Source organism: Varanus komodoensis, unplaced genomic scaffold (genome assembly GCF_004798865.1).
Source record: "Varanus komodoensis strain SLA01 unplaced genomic scaffold, ASM479886v1 scaffold59_3, whole genome shotgun sequence".
In the NCBI taxonomy this organism is placed as follows: Eukaryota; Metazoa; Chordata; class Lepidosauria; order Squamata; family Varanidae; genus Varanus; species Varanus komodoensis.
The window spans coordinates 271,113-288,704 of NW_025336222.1; the positions used below are offsets into that span (position 1 = coordinate 271,113).

Below are 17,592 nucleotides of genomic sequence, written 5' to 3' on the forward strand. Positions count from 1 at the left end.
TCCAACTCTGATTCACGTCTTTCTTGATTCAGTGACGTCAGGTGCCATGTCATATTTTGTCAAATCATCCTCTCTTCACAGTAATGCTATGACTGGGCATTGCCATCAAGCCTTAATTTCTGGAAAACTTCTCAGCTCTCTTAGCAATGACCAGCTCCTTACAGATATTCACTTTAGTTCATCATCTCTCTGATTCCCCACTGACCATGAGGTAAGTGGCACCTAAAAGAAATGTTACTTTCCAATTTAAGCTGAGCAAAAATTGTTGGACAAGGACCTTTTTCTCTTTGTGCCTTCCCCACTAAGTATATGTTTAATATGGATGAGAGATATCTGGGACAGAGGAGAAATTTCTTTCAAATGTGTCTCATATTTCCAGTAACAAGCATCAGTCTACATCTAACAAAATAGGCCTCTGTGGATATGCCAATGAATGCCTGTTTATATTTTATAATGATAAATCAATATCAAAAGCAAAACAAAAATTAAATATAAGACATGTTCAAGATGCAGCTTGGATTGACAAGAAGTCCTGGCAATGGAAAGAGGTTTTGTCAAGAAAGTAAATTCAATAAAAACTTTGTAAATATTCCCATGTGCCTTGCTATAGAATTTGTAGACACAAATTCCTTAGCTCAGAATGTGTGATACTTGCAATTCACTTTCACAGTTCCTAATGGCAGTCAAAATTTCTGAACAGCCACAGAATCAAGAGATTTCTGATCCCTGATTTCAGCTTAAGAAATGTCAACAAATTAGGCTATTGGCATATGAACACCATAATAGTTTTATTTGAAGATGCATTAATTTTCATGTGCAAAACCTCACATTTGTGTGCATGAAAATCCATAACCATCAGGAAATGTTAAGGCCAAAACAGAAAAGCTATGCCATGGTTGAGTCATAAGGTGCAAGGTACATGAAATGAGTAGATGAACCACAAAGCTCTGTACATTGCCTTAAAAAAATAATACAAAAAATTATTTCCTTCTGCTATTAATTTGGCTGAAAAAGTCAGCAGGAGCCCAGCTGCTACAAGAACACTACGAAGTAGAGCTTTGTAGGGAATGACAGATAAACTTTTAAGAAATGAGGAAATATTGACTGCTGACTGCAAAATAGTGACTCTGCTTTAACAGGTGCATACAGGGTCTGCTCACCAAGAAAGGAAATGCACCACCAAACAAGAAAAGAGGACAGTAATTTGCATGATTCTTATATGTGCTGATTTATATACAGAGATGCAAATTTAGAAATAATAATCATATTGTGAACAGAAACGTACAGTGAACGTACACTGAACATCACAGTTCACTGTATACATCACAGTGCATAAGACCCAGTGGCCTGTGTGCTTACCGATTCAATCTACACTTCAGGAGCAAAACTGAATTAGTTTATGATTTAAGCTACAAATGGACTGGACAGTCCTTCCAACAGAGGACCATCCTATATAAAGAGGACTCCTGGACACCCTTAAGTCATAAGCCAAAGCCTATCATCACTGCATCCCCATGCTGACATAACTCAACTGCATTTAATAATACCCCAGCGGTGACGCATCCGTTAAAATCCTGTGCATCTTTGGTCAGAAACAAAATCCTACAACTCCCAGCATTCCTCAGGCAGCCATGCGAGCTGGGGGATGCTGGATGGTGTAGGCCTTTTGTTTCTGCCCGAGCGTGCATAGAATTGTGCCCTTAATAAGACACGTGACTCTGGCTGGAGTCATATGACGAGAAGAAAGCGAACGCGGGGAAACCTCTGTCTGCTCGAGCCCTTGCAGCTGGCGCAAGACTAGCCATGCTCTCCCGGCTCCTGAGGGAGCACCAGGCGAAGCAGAGCGAGAGGAAAGAGCTGCAAGGTGAGCGGCCCAGGGCCTCGGAAGCTTCGGACTCGCGTTAGCGTGACTAGCTTCTGGGAAAGAGCGCAGCACAGGAATGGCGGGCCTTCGCTCTGGGTGTCGCCATAACAACCCCCCCGCCAATGGAACGCCCTTGCGTCAGCTTCGGGCTGTTTCTATTGGTCCAATTGTCCGTCATCGGAGGCAGGAGGGAGGAGCATGGAGTGGCTGCTTTTCTGCTTTTAGAATAAGGGCTATTATCCCTTTTCTTTTCGCTATCCTGTGCACGTAGGAACGTCACAGACCTTATCTCTTGCATTTCAAGGCCTTTGAGCCTCACTCCACCGTTTACGACGTATCTGTGAACAACAACATTAAATAATGAATACTTACTGAGGGCATTGCTCATTGTGCAGCAACAAGGAAATTCAAGAAAATGCATGACAGAGGGAGCATTCCTAGTCTTATGAACTCTCCAGATCAGAAGTATTTTGCATCTGTACTTATTTTCTCCTGGGCATTCTGTAACTTTGTTTGGCAGCAGCCCCTAAATTCCAGATTTTGGTCCAGTGCTGCTTTCCTTTACTGCTTTCCAGCAACTGCTATAAAACTATTAGGACAGATGTAGGTAAACAAGTGCATATTAAGAGCGTTTGCAGGTGGAGCACAACCAAATTCAAGAGAATGTACAGTTATTAGGTCTTTTCTTCATGATCAGATTTTGATAGTAAGAGAAGAAAAAAGACAGAAGGCAGAGTGGGAATATACAGGAGGGTTACAAGTTGAAGATGAAAGCTGGACCCCCTGTAGAATTCCATGAGTGAAGCAAAGTTATGACACTGTAAAATCCTAATCTTTTAAGTGTTCACTGAGCAGGAATGAGCATCTCAGAGAATTCAGAGAAGAGGCAGCACATATATGGAGGTTTAATTAGAGGGCAATAAAGAGGACTAGTAACATGATAAGAGTGCTGGTGTAGCCATATCCATAGTTTGTTCCCCTCCCACAAATGTATCAACTTTTAAGATGATACTGAAGGGCCAACTGTTTCTCTCTCTAGAAAGGAGACGGCGAGAGGCCATTGCTGCAGCCACTTGTTTAACAGAAGCTCTGGTTGACCATTTGAATGTAGGGTAAGTGATATAAGTGGTGCAGAATGACAGCTCCAGTCAGACTTTAATAATTACATGGATGAACATTACTAATGCAGTGTATGAGTTGGAGTCAAATTACATGTTATTTTAAAGGCACAGTATCCCAGTTCAAAGAGCGATACAAAGAGCAGTTGTCTAAATAGTCTATAGGCAGTTACTAGGAGGTCATAAATTATAAGCCAAGGTAGAGAAGAACCATGAGGGAATCCAGGTTAAGTGCCATAAATCTGTTGCCGAAATGTAGAGTCGTAGCAGGAACAAGTTGATAAACAGGAGTTGATTGTTTCAAAGAGCCACACAACCAGAAGGTGGGACACGTTATGTCCCAGTAGTAGATTTCTCTGAAGCAAGCCTTTTATGCCAACTTGGCTGAGCCACCTGCCTCTCCTACAGGGGCAACCAACCTGTGGTTGCTTGCAGTGCCCTGTTCCTGAGCAGAGCTCATTATTCTACCGAGGCCTCAGCTTGCAAGCAAGTGTTCCTTCTCCGTGCTTTCTGCCTGAGCCAGCATCATTCTCTAGGGTTAGCAGGTGATTCATCTTTTGGCTCTGACTGCAAGCTCTCCTGCTGCAGGGGAGGAATGTTGAGGGTCTGCTGAGAGGGTCCCAGTTCCACTGTGGATGACTGTGCTAGTTATGTCTTGAACACTTCCCTCTAATTCCCTGGGGAGGGAGACTCCTGAGTCAAAGATACATCCTCCCTGCCAAAGCAGCATTCTGGCCCGAAGGTAAGTCCACCTTACCTTCTGAAGAACAGTCCTCCCACAGAGGGATGATACACAGCTACCAGCACTCTCACTCCCCACCACCAGAGTAAGTGTGGGAGATATAAGCTGGGTCAAGACCCTAGTATGGTGAGTTGGGTGCGCTAACCCTTAGACCTTCACTGGGATCCCAATCCAGATCATAGCCTGCTATTTGTATTGCCAGAAAATAACTCACTGAAATTAACTTACCCATTTGGAATATAAGCGTGGAAGTGTGTGCTAGTTATTTCTTTAAAACAACCTGAGTTTGATCCTTGGCTTCTGCATTTGGGCTGCAGAATTGCTCCCTAGCAGGGGAATGGTACTGACAAGAAGCATAGTGGCTAAGAGTATAAGTATGAGCTGGGGAATACGCTGGCTCAATCTTCTCTCTCCCACCGTTAATTCGTTAGGTGGCTTTTCACTTCAGCTCCCCATTTGTAAGATGGCGGCCATCCTCTTGACCTACCTTATAAGACTTTGCTAGGGATTGCTGTGAGTCAGTAGCTCTCTGCAGTGCTATATCTATGCTGAGCATTATGTATTATGGCTGTCACTTTGTTGCTTGGAAGCAAAACATGCCTTGTTTGGGGAATGGATGTGACCAAGTTAGGAGTTAGAAGGAATGGATATGGGAAGCTTCTTCTTGGATGTATGGTGAACATTTTTACCATGCATAGTTAGCACAGGGAAGTCCTCCACTCATGATATGGCTGAACCAGAGGGTTACACAGCTTGCTCTTAACGGGGTGGGGGTCCCCAGGACTAGAATAGGGAATGGTAGCAACCCTGAGGGTAGCAGATCCTTCACTGTGTGACTAGCTCAGTCTTGCTTCACAAATAATGTGTGCTTGGAAAATCATTTGTGAGTTAGAAACCATCTGTCTGTCTGTCTCCTACTCCTCCTCCTCCTCCTTGGACATATTAGCCAGGTTCATTAGTGGCAGCTAACTACTGTCCCAGTGCAGATTAACTTCAAGCTGCAGTTCTGAGTCTATAGTAACAATTAAGATGATACCAGAATATGGCATGAGAGTTGGGGGAGGGAGCCTTCAACTTAGCTGTTGCTATGGTCCAAAATAGACACCTTGAGAACCGTGCTGTTGTGTGATTCCCCACTGCCTCTCACAACCTCAGTCTGTAATTGCTGCAGGTTGGCTGCAGTACATGACAGCTACATATGCACTTTGGAAAGGAAACCCTGCACAGAGCTAGAATTGTTGATGCACTTCTCATAATGTGAGAAACAATACTTCCTTTTATCCATGGCTTAGGTCACCAATTTCATGGGATGACTTTGGGTGCTAGCATTACCACAGAGGTAAAAAACTATTCTCTATCCACTTTCTCCACATGAATTATAATTTTATGCACCTCTCCCATGTCCTACCCCTTTATTTGCCTTTTTTCTAACTCAAAACACCCCAAATGGGGAAGTTTCCCAGACCCATCTTAGTCATCTTGGTTGCCCTTCTCTACCATTTTCATCATTATAATATCCTTTTTAAGGTGTTTCCAGAAGTGTATACAATATTCAGTGTAATTGCACCACAATTGGGGATAAAGACATTTAGATATTGGCAGTTTTATTTTCAGTCATTTTTCTCATGATTCCTCATGACTCCATGGTCCTAGTGTGAGGGTCTTGCAGTCTTTAATGGTACAATCCAGCACCCCTTGCCCTCCACGCATGTAAGCCTCTGGATTTGGAAGTCTGATGCATCCAATTGATTGAGCAAAGAGCAACAGCCTCTCCATCCCCAACAGACCCCCTTTTGTCCTCTCCGAGTGCAACCAGGATCCTTCTGCACAGGATGTAAGGGGGTCAGGCTCCATCTTTGGACTTGCAGACCCTCTGAGCTGAGGCTCCTGAAAAACCCAGTGTCTCCCACACAACTTTTGGAAGACATAGGTTTGTGCCATAAACTGCTTGCGACTGAATATAGGGTAAGAGAATTCTTCTCACTAAACTAGTTTGACAGTTTCTTAAACTGTTTCCTTAAGCAGAACCTCAGGAATTGCCTTGACTTAGGAATGTTTGATAAGGTTGTGAGAAGTGCTACTCTAAAAATGTAAGTTTCTAGCTCTTTGTGTTTTGATTAATGTCTTTTTAGGGTGATTCAGCTTCCAAGAAGCCAAAAAAGTGATTGTCAGGGATAATACAGGCATAAATAACATTCTAAGCCTATAACCTAAAGTTGCCACTGTGATCTAACTAGATAGATGGAGACTAGACTGTTTTTGTCTATCGTAATTTAATCTTTGCAGCTGCACAGAAAGGAGATGTCCCCAATGGGAACAGAAGCATGTCAGTGCCTATATCAGCCTTTGCATCAACACGTTTGGACATTACTGGTTTGAAGGATATGGGTTTATCTGGGTTTTGTGAACTGAACTCTTCTGGTCACCTTGTATGTTTCCTCCTGTTGTAATACACAACACTTTTAAAGGAGTATAGAAGTGATAGTAACCCAGTGCTTTTTCTAGCCTATAGACCTTCCTGATCCTGCCTTTCTACAATATTTACAAGGAAAGTGGAAGTTGTTACATTTTTATGGCATGACTCTCTGGTGTCCAGTCTCTGCTGCTGGCGCCATCTAGCTCTGTGGGAGGAGGGAGGTATTTGCCTTGACCACTCGTTCCTACTTCCACAGGGACTGTCTTCCGTGCCACAGGACCACACTGATTGCTCAGGGTGATGGACGAGGTGGCTTGGCAAGCCTCGCTTAGGGCTTTCCCTGAGATATTGCTGCACAGGGTATACAGGAGGGGGAAATGGCTTTAAATATGACTGATGTGTGCACGAAGAGACCAGTGGTGGTGGTAATTGTTATTACATTTGTTGATCTGTTTTCAGATACTATTACTTATGTGCTAAGAGCATGCACTGATTGCACCATCCTATTTCCCGCCTGCTGTTTTGAAGCAGGAATTGCTTTAGCGTTCCCAAGCTCTTGCGATATTAAGTGCCCTGGGAAAGTTACTTGTGTTCCAGCTGCATTGTTTCTAGGCCTGAGGAGCAGGGCGGATGCCTTGCTCTGCTCTGACCAATCAATCCTGTTGATTCTGTTGCAGCTCAGAAGCTGGGAAGCAGCAGGGGCTTCACACCTAAAGCTGCAGCGGTGGCCTGGCAAGACACATGCTGACTGCGCTGTTCTCAGCTATTTTAACTTGACCTTTATGCAGAAAATCTCTGTAGTTGCACAGAAATGAGGTGCTCATGATTGGAACAAAAGTATAAATCAGCCAATAACAGTCTTCTCCAACCTAGTGCCCTCCAGATGTTTGAACACAACCCCTACCCTGTTGGCCATGATGGCTTGGGAGTTGTAGTCAAACATCTGGAGGACACTAGGTCGTGAAAAGCTGTATTGTTCTTCCTTTTTCCAGGTTCTGCATCTCCACCCCTCTAAAAGTGGAGATGATAATTTCCAATATTGTAATGTTATGAGCAAGCTTTCCTTTTTCTTTGAATACCTTTTTTCTAAAAGCAGAAATACTAAAATTGTTTCCTTGGTGTTGTTTTAAAAGCATACCATCATACTAAGTTGTATCCGCTGTCTCTTCATTTCTGAAGCAAATCCACTATAGACTTAAACCTGAATGTTTTGATGAATCAGGGCATCTTCTACACCTACTTCTCGGATTAGTTATTTTTCCTTCAACTAAGACTTATTGAAACACAAGCAGACAAGATACTTCTTTTGTCTATAGTTTATACAAATATGCAATTTGTAAATATGCACATTTTTGTAAATGTGCAATACTATCTTTCTGGGGGGTGGGGGTTTACCACTGTAAGACCATTTTAATGATGACTTCTATCTAGTGGGCAGAAGGTAAATCTCCGTATGTTTTGGGCTTCAGTTTCCATAGGCCCCTAGCAGCATGGCCAGTGACTAGGAATGTTGCAAGCTGTGTGCCAAAACATTTCAAGATCTGCCTTCTGCCCAACCCTGACTCCCTGGATACTGTCCAAAGCTTCCACAAATCTGCACCCCTTTTTTCAAACTTCCTTCTCAGAACCAGAAATAGTGAAGAACACCATAGTCTTCAGATATAGTTATTTATTAAGTTACTCATTCACTTACTTCACTTGAATATCCCAGGTACCCCTTAAAATGGGGTGGGGGGAGGCACTCAACCGACATGGGCAGACCTGTCCTCTGGAGCCATGTTCACTTGGTAATCTTCATGCAGCAGAGTTTCAACATCCTCTCCGCTCTTGGCCTGAGAACTCCTCAAAGGGAGACTTGCCTCTCTGCCTGCAGCCCTCCAGCAACACACTTGTTACGGTGTTTGCTTTTTTGCCATCTTACAAGGCAAGAGATTCAGGTTCTAGCCCCCTCCCAACCATGATAGCCCCCAGGTGACGCTGGGCCACTCGCTTCCTTAGACCCTAACCTATGGTACAGGCTGGTTGAGGATAAAATGGAATGGAGGAGCCCTGTGTTGGGTTCCTTGCAAATGGAAGAAAGGTGGGACAGAAAAGTAATAATACTGTAATAATCCATTTGCAGAACAGGTCCTGGCTTGAAATAGCAGCTCACACTTCCCAGGTCTCAGGAGGCATAGTGAGGTGTGGAGTAGAGAGGTATCAGTGCACCTAAGAAGGAGGGTGATGGTGACAGGATGTTTCCTATTGCTTCTACAGGCCACCTGGGGGCAAATGGTTGGTGGAACTGCATCAAGCCTGTGGCTGTATGCCCGACCCCTGGATGGCTTTCCAGGGGCTTGTGGTAAAGGGACCTGTGTTCTGTGCTGGGCTTGAGCTTGAGCTTAGAATAGAAGAGGTACCATGCTGGGTACAGTGCTCCAGGGTTTTCTTTCTTTCTACTTGAAGAATGGCCACATGGTCCATTTTCCTCTCTGTCCTGGACCCTCAAATATCTACCCAGGCTATGGGAACAGATGGGAAAGTATTGCCTCTGCTACCTGCAGGTAACCTAGCCGAGCAAAATATGCCATTTCTCCATCTGTTGACTGTATATAGTTCAGGTGTCCTCTCATGGGTAAGTAGTTTTGGAAGGATTAGTGCCAAGCTTTTGAATAGCACTGAACTATTCTTCAGGCAGGAGAGGCTTGTAAGTTTGTTTCTTGGATGCGTTTTGTGCTGGGGAAGCTTGTTGCCCTTAAATGCAGTTATCCTAATAAAAGGCATCTTGTGAAATACACTAAATCCATGTTTTCTCTTCCAGTTCAGCAACCAATCTTGGAACTACCGTGCAAGCCCACTAGCTCTTTTCCATTGGCCACATCTGTTAATATTCTGATAAGTTGACTCACCAGCCTATCCCCAATATCCACCCAGCTTTGGGTGATTCCATTATCTCCCTTGGTGAGATAAATCACTCACCCGCCTTGCCATGCCCAGTCGTTCACCTGCCCTTGCCTCAGTCATGATGAGATCCAGATGTTCCTAGTGCTGCATAATGATTGCCAGATGTTACTTCCACACTAAATCCACTAGAGCTTGGGAACTTACCCAGATACAAGCTCCCAGCGCCTGCCTCTGCCCTAGGGTTAGTCTGCTCTGAGCTAGGACGCCTCTCAGAATGGAGAGGAGCTGAGCAGAAATAGAGTGACAGAGAGCTTAATGAAGGGGTGTGTTTTTCCCACCCCTCTTTTGCTCAGCTAACTGCTGAGACCTTTCCTCCTCCTCTAGGGTGGCACAGGCCTATGTCAACCAAAGAAAGCTGGACCATGAGGTGAAGACACTGCAGATCCAGGCAGCTCAGTTTGCCAAGCAGACAGGCCAGTGGATCAGTATGGTGGAGAACTTCAATCAAGCTCTGAAGGTCAGTGGGATTCCTGCCTGAATGGGGAGACACTCTTCTCACACAGAAGCTTTCTGCTTATCCTGCAAGGATGTGACAGGCTTGGGTGGATGGTGGGAGATTCAGGGGCAGGAATCACAGGCTGGTTTATGGGCAGGGGGAGACATGAACTCATGACATTACAGCAAGCGAAACAGTCATGGATTGGCCATGGACCATGTGCAGTGTGTGCATGGCTCGTCTACTGCAGAACCCCTGTTAGTCCCAAATCTCTAGGCTTTGTGACTGGATGGTGCTGCTTTCCGGGAGGCTTGGGCTTTGGCATCACGTGCTTGAAAAGAACAGAGCAGCAGCAAATTCGTGGCTGGGTGTGGAGGTAATTGCAGGCAGAATACTGGAGATCCAGGGTAGTTGGTAGCAGCAGGCTGAGGGGTCATGCTGCCACCTGCTTTTTGTTTCCACTGGGTGAGCTAAGGAGCAGCGTGTGCTCCTGGGCACTCACCTTTGGCCATTCTGCTCCTCTTCTACTGCTGAAGTGGCCTGGGAGTGCAAAGAGAGGGGCGCTGCTGGCTCATCGTGTCAAAGGAAGGCGCCCGCAGTTCTGCATAAGCAGAGGGGGAGTTGTCCCTGTCTTGTGCAGAATCCAAGTCTGACCTACATAGGTATTCTTGTAGATTATTTTGCTACTTCAAGGGTGAGCTTCATGTGATACTATAGCTGTTGCAAAGCCAGAACAGCCCAGTCTTCCTCCACGAGCACCTCCAAGGGATTTGCAGTGGAGAAAGAAAGGCAGTGCCCGACCCTTTCCCCGTGTGTCTGCGTGCACTCCCTGCTTCCCTTGGCCAGCATTCTGGAGCCCCAGCTGCCTCGTAAACAGAGGCTTGGGCATCCTTTGGAATCAAAACTGCCAGCGGGGGGTGATGGGAACAATCAGAGATAGGATTAAGCTTTCCAACACTCCCACACCTTCTCCTGGGCAAATAACATTCCCTTCTGGAGGACTCTTTGCAAGGGAGAAGAAACTGCAAAGGAACATGTAACTTCATCCGTTTCCTCTTTTGGAAACTGCCTTGACACTGGAAGCCCCACCGCGGACGCACCGACCTTCAGCAGGAGTTGCTTCTCTCCTCCTCAGTGCTTGTGAGTGAGTGCTGTCCCTGTTCCAACAGCAGCCGCTGCCCAGTTGTGTCCTTGGCAAGCGTCGGGCGGAACACACATCCACTGCCTCTATCTCGTTGCAGCTGGCTATGCCAATTACTTCTGTCATTCCCACGAAGAGACCAGTCTGCTGCTTCCTGCACCGATTGGCTGCGTGCACCCAGGTCCCCAAATACCACTCGGTTTTGCCTTGGTTGTAAACAGTGTGTTCACTGGCATGGTGAACTAGAGCTGCGTGATGGGAAGCAGGTGCCAGCAAGAAGTTGATGTTTCAACAGCTGAAGTTAGAAGGGCAGATTGAATGGGGCTCTATGGGAAGTTCAGGGAACTTATGGGCGAGAAGGAGAATGATCATTAACCAAGGGCAGATTGGATGGGATGGGGTAGAGGACACAGAGCATTCTCGAAATAAAAAGGCCTTTTAGTGCATTTCTCCAAAATAGTTCTATTTTCTTTTAAGTCCCTTGATAGGATTTTAGTCCCACAAGCACAGTTCTTGCTATGTCGAACTCTGACATTAACCAGTTGGCGAGCACCACCTACTGGTCAGGGGCTGCCAGCACATTAGCTCTTCAAATGACAAGTTGGTCTGTGTTGGTGCCACAAAATCTCTGATGCATGTGGGGATAGCTGGTGGCATTCAAGCCCAAAAATATGAATGAATGAATGAAAGAAATGTGTGCCTCTACATATTTCCATCCTGAACAGGATGGACTTTGGGCTGACATTTCTACCCTAAACAAAAGAACAGCTTGTCACTGTAGTGTTTATAGCCTTGCACATAGGGAGTTTGATGTTCTGCAAGAGTGGATGCTCCTTAACGTAAGGGGCACTCTGACTGGTCTAATCCTGCCTGATGCTGGCAGAGTGCGCCAGTGACATGCTGCTCTTCCCTCCCTTACTTGTGGTTTGGCCTATTAAACTTGAGTCACCAACAAGTTGCCTGTGAAGCCTGATTATTCTTAATACAGCACTATCAACGTACGTGGCATTTTGCATGGCATTCTGAAGTATGGGAGACTGGGCCCTGTCAGCAAATAGATGAGGCAAATGTGGGCAAAGGCAGCGTGGTGTATTGAGAGGTTCAGCTGAGATGTGGATGAGCAACTATGGGCAGGCAGCGGGCGAGCTGTCCTCCAAAACCCCACTGCTGGTATTGTGCTTTGAATTCGGTTGCTCAAATGACAAGTGAACTGGAAAACTAGAAGATGTTCAGCACAGAAATGAGCAGTATGGAGAGACAGAAGACTGACAGTTATTTCTTCCCTCCTGGCAGGAGATTGGTGACGTGGAAAACTGGGCCCGTAGCATTGAGATGGATATGCGGACCATTGCCACAGCCCTGGAGTATGTTTACAAAGGGCAGCTGCAGCCTTCCACCTCCTGAAGTGGACACCTTCCTGTGGATCCTTGGCCCCTGCATAGCTTGGATTCCTTCTCTCATTTCATGTGACCAGCTGAGGGCACTCAGGTGGCAAGTTCCACACCTCAAGCCCTGACTAAAATTGGGTTGCTGCCTTTTGCTGCAGTGAATGAATGAGATTTCCCTTCCTCCTGCCACCCAGCTGCTGCGAGGGGTGCTGCTGGGCTTTGGGCTTTCACCTGGGCCTCTGAGCAAGTGCTAGCAGTATGTGGAGGTTCAAAGACCTGGCACAGGGTGAGAAGAAACGAACAGGCACATCACCATGAAAGACCACTCGTGCCTCTTCCAGACCAGTTTTTATCCATTGCTGCTGTGAGCTTAGAAAGAATGGAATAAAAACAGATGGGTTCACACTTCTCATGTGTTCGTGTGAGTCATTAAAGGGATTAAGGCCTGTATCTGCTGCCAGCCCCACCTTGGCAAGTGCAAGCAGGAGTGGCATCCCAGCCTCCTGTATCCAAAGAAGGCTACCACACAGAGATGGCGTACTTCAGAATGGGGTTGGCCAATGGCCAGTTATGCCTCCTAGCCTGGCCTCCTCATCCTCTTTAGTTGTTAAATCCTTCTCTGAAGCTCCTTTTCAAACCTTAACAAAGAAACCCTTCTCAGAAAGTTTGTCCTAATCTTCTATGATTTGGCATGCAGTACATGCTTGCTGGCTATTGGTGGATGACGTGGAACGGGAAGAGGGCCCAACCCGCCCTCCCTGCCCCCCCCAGTTCTGCCTTGCCCTTTCTGCTAACTTCTTGCACAGGAGATTACATGTATTAAAAAAGCCGAAGAAAGTTCCTTGTTCAGGGATGCTCCTCCATCTCGGCCTACTTCTACCTTTTTAGCAAATGTGCTGTTTAAGATTTACCTTTTCCACTCCCACCACCCTGTTAAAATGGGACTTTAGCTGGCAGATTTCCTGCTTCTGCTTCCCTCCGAGTACGTGCGCGTGTGTGTGTGTCCGCACACGTGTGCAGACCAACCTCCTGTTGGGGGAGCCCTTGGCTCAACAATACCTCTTAAGTATATTCGTTATAAGAACATTGAGGGTCACAAGATTTGGGGCAGAGCTTGTCAGTGGTTTTCCAGCTTTCCAAACACCCTTCTGATATCTTCTCCTTGGTATATTTTTGCATCCTTTTGTCCCAATAGCAGGCTTTGGGTGCTTGCAGGTGGAGATCAGAACTTTTCAGAAGACATTGTGCAGCTATTTTGTATCTTTTTTGACAGGTAACACTCGCATGCGCTCTCTCTCTCTCTCATTCCCCGTGTGTGTGTGTGTGTGTGAAGAAAGAGTAAGAAGACACCTTCCTTGCATACAGTTGGGGGTGTATTGACAGGTGTGCCTGAGTGCCATCCCTGCTGTATAGCTTTCAACAGAATACACACTTAGGTGTGAGCTCAAGAGGCACACTTGAACTTCTGTGAGGCTTCAACACTGGGTAAAGATCTGATTTGCCTTGCAGTCTTTTAAACCTTTTGACTCCATAAAGGAAGCCACAGCCTTGAATTTAGAACAGCTGAGCAGGGCTGTCACAGATGCTGCATTTTGGAGGGCTTTCTTTTCATTGGGTCGCCATAAGTCAGACAATTTGATGGCACATTACAACTTTTAAACTCTTATGGTTTAAGCCCCCTCAGAGTTCAAACTTTTTTAAAAGGAGGGTTTAAAATGGGATGGTAAAGGAACTCAGCTAACATTCACCAAGGGTGGTCCTTCTCTGCGCTTTTCTCCCCAGTTCTTGCAACTAAGGGTTTACTTAGGGATGGGCAGGGTGCAAAGGGGTTCAGAAGACACGTACTGAACATCTCTGACCCAGCTCATCACCTTCCTGTGGCTGCCAGTGGAAGAGGAGCAAGCTCTTACCTCTGGTGAACCCTGGCCTTGCGCAGTTTTCTTTACATACTTCACACGGAAGGGGAGGAAGTAATCAGATAAAGGGAATGGATCAAGTTCTGAACTTGTCTCTAGGGACTGAAAGTGCTTCCTGTTACCAAATTGTCCTGCAGAGGACGCTGCTCTTCTATCTGTAAAGAGCATCTCCCATTTTGAAATGCAGAGCGTGTGCTCATTGTGGGGAGGGGGAGATCCACTGCACAAATGGGGGTCATGAAATTTGGAGAATTCGGGCTTCCTTTGCTTACAGTAAGGTGGATAATTCAGACCTCTTCTTCTGGATCTTGTAATGAACTACTGTTAAAATGAAGGTTATTTTTCCATTTTTAAGGTCTCTCTTCCCTCCAGTTCTTGAAAAGTGCAAAGACGATGCCTTTGTTGCTGTTTGGCCGGTAGTTTAGAGTGATTGCTACATAAATGCACCTGGCCTGGTGATCCCTCACTACCTGATAGCTTCCCCCATTGCCAAGGGATAAGCACTGAAGTTGTGATTCGGAAAGAAGGGCCAATCCATTTGTAGGTAGCAGTGGATGAAACGTCCAGACCCACTGAGTCTGTATTTCTGATTATGACAGGGGAAGCCCAGGTTCAAAATTTCACTCAGCTGTGAAACTCACTGGGTGGCCTTGAACCAGTCGCATTCTTTCAGCCAAACCTACCTCACAGGGTTGTTGTGAGGATCGGTTGCTTGAAAAAGAACCATATTTACTTTCCGAGTCTTTTGGAGGAGGAATGGGATATAAGTAATGATAAACAAAGCTCTCCATTATTTTCTGAGTGCTTAACGAGTGGTATGTTTTGGCTGCTCTCCAATGCCTAGCATTACCTTAATCTGTTGCGCTATCTCTGGAGCAGGGCTCACGAAGGCCCAGCCCCTTTGTCCTGCATCTTTCAACATGTTTGTGTCCTCAAATAGAGCCCACCTTTTCCTCCCACAATGGTTCCTTAGCCCTTCTCAGGTTCCCAAGCGATTTAATTGGACTTCTGCATGTACGGAGGTAGATCGGGAAGACTTCCTTGCAGCTGCACCGAGAGTTAATGCTGGGCCAAGTCCCTGCCCCTGGGCGGCCACCATCAGGGGCTGCTGGGGGAGGGTTCCAGCTTTTCCCTCTCATGGACTTTGGCTAAGAGCAGAACTTTCGTCCACTCTGTACAGCAGCAGCCAAGCAGGATAAAGGGTCCAAAGCACAGCAAGGATTTACGGTTTCTGCTACTGCCGGAGTCTGCTGAGGCTATCAAGGCACACATTAAGTGAGAAGGTAAGGGAGACAAGAAGTGGGAGGCTGGCATGGCACGCGGTCCAGTCCCGGGCATTCCCTGAAAAGCAGGGAAACAAACCCTCATTTCACTCCTCTCCCTGCAGGGCTGGATGGATAGCTAATTCCTCTTGCAGTTGGAAGAACGGGGAGAAAGAGGGACAGAGCTGAAATCTGGGTATTGTTCTGATAGTCAAGTATCTCTTTTGTGTGCAAGGGAGTCCAAAGCTTGTTTGCACGAGATGAGAGCAGATTTGGAAATTCTGTTTCACACATTCCAGTGTTGGAAGAGGATAATATAATTGGTTACGGATGCTCTTTCAAAAACAAAAAGTTCAAATCTTAAGGGTCCGTGTCCTCTCCTGCTACTGTGTGTCTTTCAGTGATCCTGATTTCTTTTGCCCTATACTTGATTCGCATGATTTTGTTTGCCACCTTGGGATGTCTTCACAATTGTCTCTGAGGTGAACAGTCACTGGCATCCCTTTTGGTGTGCAGTCAGGGTGCAGGCCAATAGCTACCTAATTTATCTGACAAATTCCAGAGCACCAACCCTGAAGTCTGCTTCAGGTAATGAAACAGCATCCTCAGGAACCTTAAAGACAAATCTAGGCATTTACGTACCAGCTGCATTCTCCCTTCCTCTTCAGAACTGGGTTGGACCACAGTCTAAATACATGCAGAAGGTGTGTGTCTGGAGATATGGACTGACATGCAAAGTCTCTCTCAGTGGAAAAAAAGCAATGCAGATATTGAATCGGGTCTAAAGATGCAGCAGAAAGAGGTGGTAGGCTAAAACAGACAAAACACATGGAAGTGTGTGTATTTTGAAACTAAATATCCCTCATAGTTAAAGAGCTAGCAAATCGTGGAGAATAGTTTTGCTCACGGGGAAATTGTTTTTAATATAGGGGGATTTTTAAAATCTGCAGTCTAAATGGATCGATCTCAGGTTTCTCCCATTTCATGACACTTCTTTCTGTTTGATGTATAGACAAGACCTACATCCTCTTTCTGCAGATGGAGGGAGGGAAAGATTTCATTGAAGCTCTTTTGGATTCAAGCTGATGCACAAGTAGAGGGAAACCATGCCTGACGATGAAAGAACAGGAGGCATTGCTTTACTTTGAGAAAGCAGCTGTTAGAAGCTTTGGAACTTTGTTTCCCTGGAATATAGAGCTTGCTGTATCCAGCCAAGAGCCGTGATCCAGCCATCACTGCATCCGCAGCCATCCTTGGGCACAGTGACTCAGTTTGTCCTTGTGCTTCAAGGGAAGGTTCTGAGCTCATCTTTATCCCATCAGCTGAGGCTACATTTCACCTAAGGTTGCCACAAGGCAACTCAAACACCCATCAGACTGTGAGCCAAGTGCTGTCCCTGTGCTAGTGGACGTGGTCAGTGTGCATATACTAAATGAATTATTATGTGACAGCCAGAATGATAGTGTCTCTCTGAAAGACACAACAGACCCTCTTGTGGGACCATCCCAGGACCGATCTGAATGCACGCCCCAGTAGCCGTGATCCACTCCAGCCAGAGGAAAACCATGCAAGCGCTCCAGATCTTATTTGGGTGAAATACATATGGGTGAATTTACAGCACTTGTTAATGCATGCTGGCCTTTCCCTCCCCCTGGCCTTTCTCTCCCCCTGGCCGTTGTTTTCTGGAAGAAAACTTGCACTGGGTAATACGTAATCTGTAAGATTGGGACCAGGCCAGTTACAAAACTGGGTTATGAAAGCTCTCCGGTCCTGGAATTTTGGAGTGGGAGCAAATCCTCTAATTCGCAACCATCAGAGTTTCAGCAGCAGGAGGAAAGAGCGATCAATGGCAGTCAGCTGTGATAGTCATATATCACCCCCAGTATCAGAGATATTCCGCCTATGAATGCTGGTTGCTGGAAGATCCACAAAGGAGGGAATGGTTGTATTCATGCACTGTTTGCGAGTTGGTTGGACACACCGCGGGAACCAAAGGCTGACTAAATAGGCCTTTGGTCTGATTGAGGAGGGCCTGCCTCACATTTTTCTAAATAATAATCTGACAGAGGTAATGAACAGGACTGCTTTGATACCAACAGACTAAAGAAGACTCTATTCTAGATCCAGAAGCTTAGTTACAGCTTTTCCCAACTTAGTGGCCTCCAGATATTTTGGGCAACAATACCCAGTCCTGGCTATTGGACATGCTGACTGGAGAAGTTGGCCGCTGTACCCCAGCACAGGCTGGGGAAGACAGTATTAAAAGTGTGGCAATGTGATTAGGCTCCTCGATCCCATTTCTGAGCCTGGGAGAAAGAACTGATGGGCCTTTCGCTGTCCCTGCAGGGCTTCCGTGAGATCCCACC

At 46.0% G+C, this 17,592-nt stretch overlaps 1 protein-coding gene across 1 annotated transcript; it reads left to right on the top strand.

Annotated features, from left to right (window-relative positions):
- The first annotated feature begins 1,747 nt into the window (after positions 1–1,747).
- On the top strand, positions 1,748–12,456 carry BLOC1S1 (biogenesis of lysosomal organelles complex 1 subunit 1). The gene is made up of 4 exons (XM_044449622.1): positions 1,748–1,864; positions 2,904–2,976; positions 9,408–9,540; positions 11,954–12,456. The coding sequence occupies exons 1-4, from the start codon at positions 1,804–1,806 to the stop codon at positions 12,062–12,064; spliced, it is 378 nt and encodes a 125-aa protein (XP_044305557.1). The 5' UTR covers positions 1,748–1,803; the 3' UTR covers positions 12,065–12,456.
- The last annotated feature ends 5,136 nt before the right edge of the window (positions 12,457–17,592 follow it).

Excerpts from the sequence above, each read along its gene's own strand:
- BLOC1S1 (XM_044449622.1), top strand. The coding sequence starts at position 1,804 with ATGCTCTCCCGGCTCCTGAGGGAGCACCAGGCGAAGCAGAGCGAGAGG. Across the intron at positions 1,865-2,903 it reads CGAGAGGAAAGAGCTGCAAG|AAAGGAGACGGCGAGAGGCC; the intron begins GTGAGCGGCCCA and ends TTCTCTCTCTAG. Across the intron at positions 9,541-11,953 it reads ACTTCAATCAAGCTCTGAAG|GAGATTGGTGACGTGGAAAA; the intron begins GTCAGTGGGATT and ends CCCTCCTGGCAG.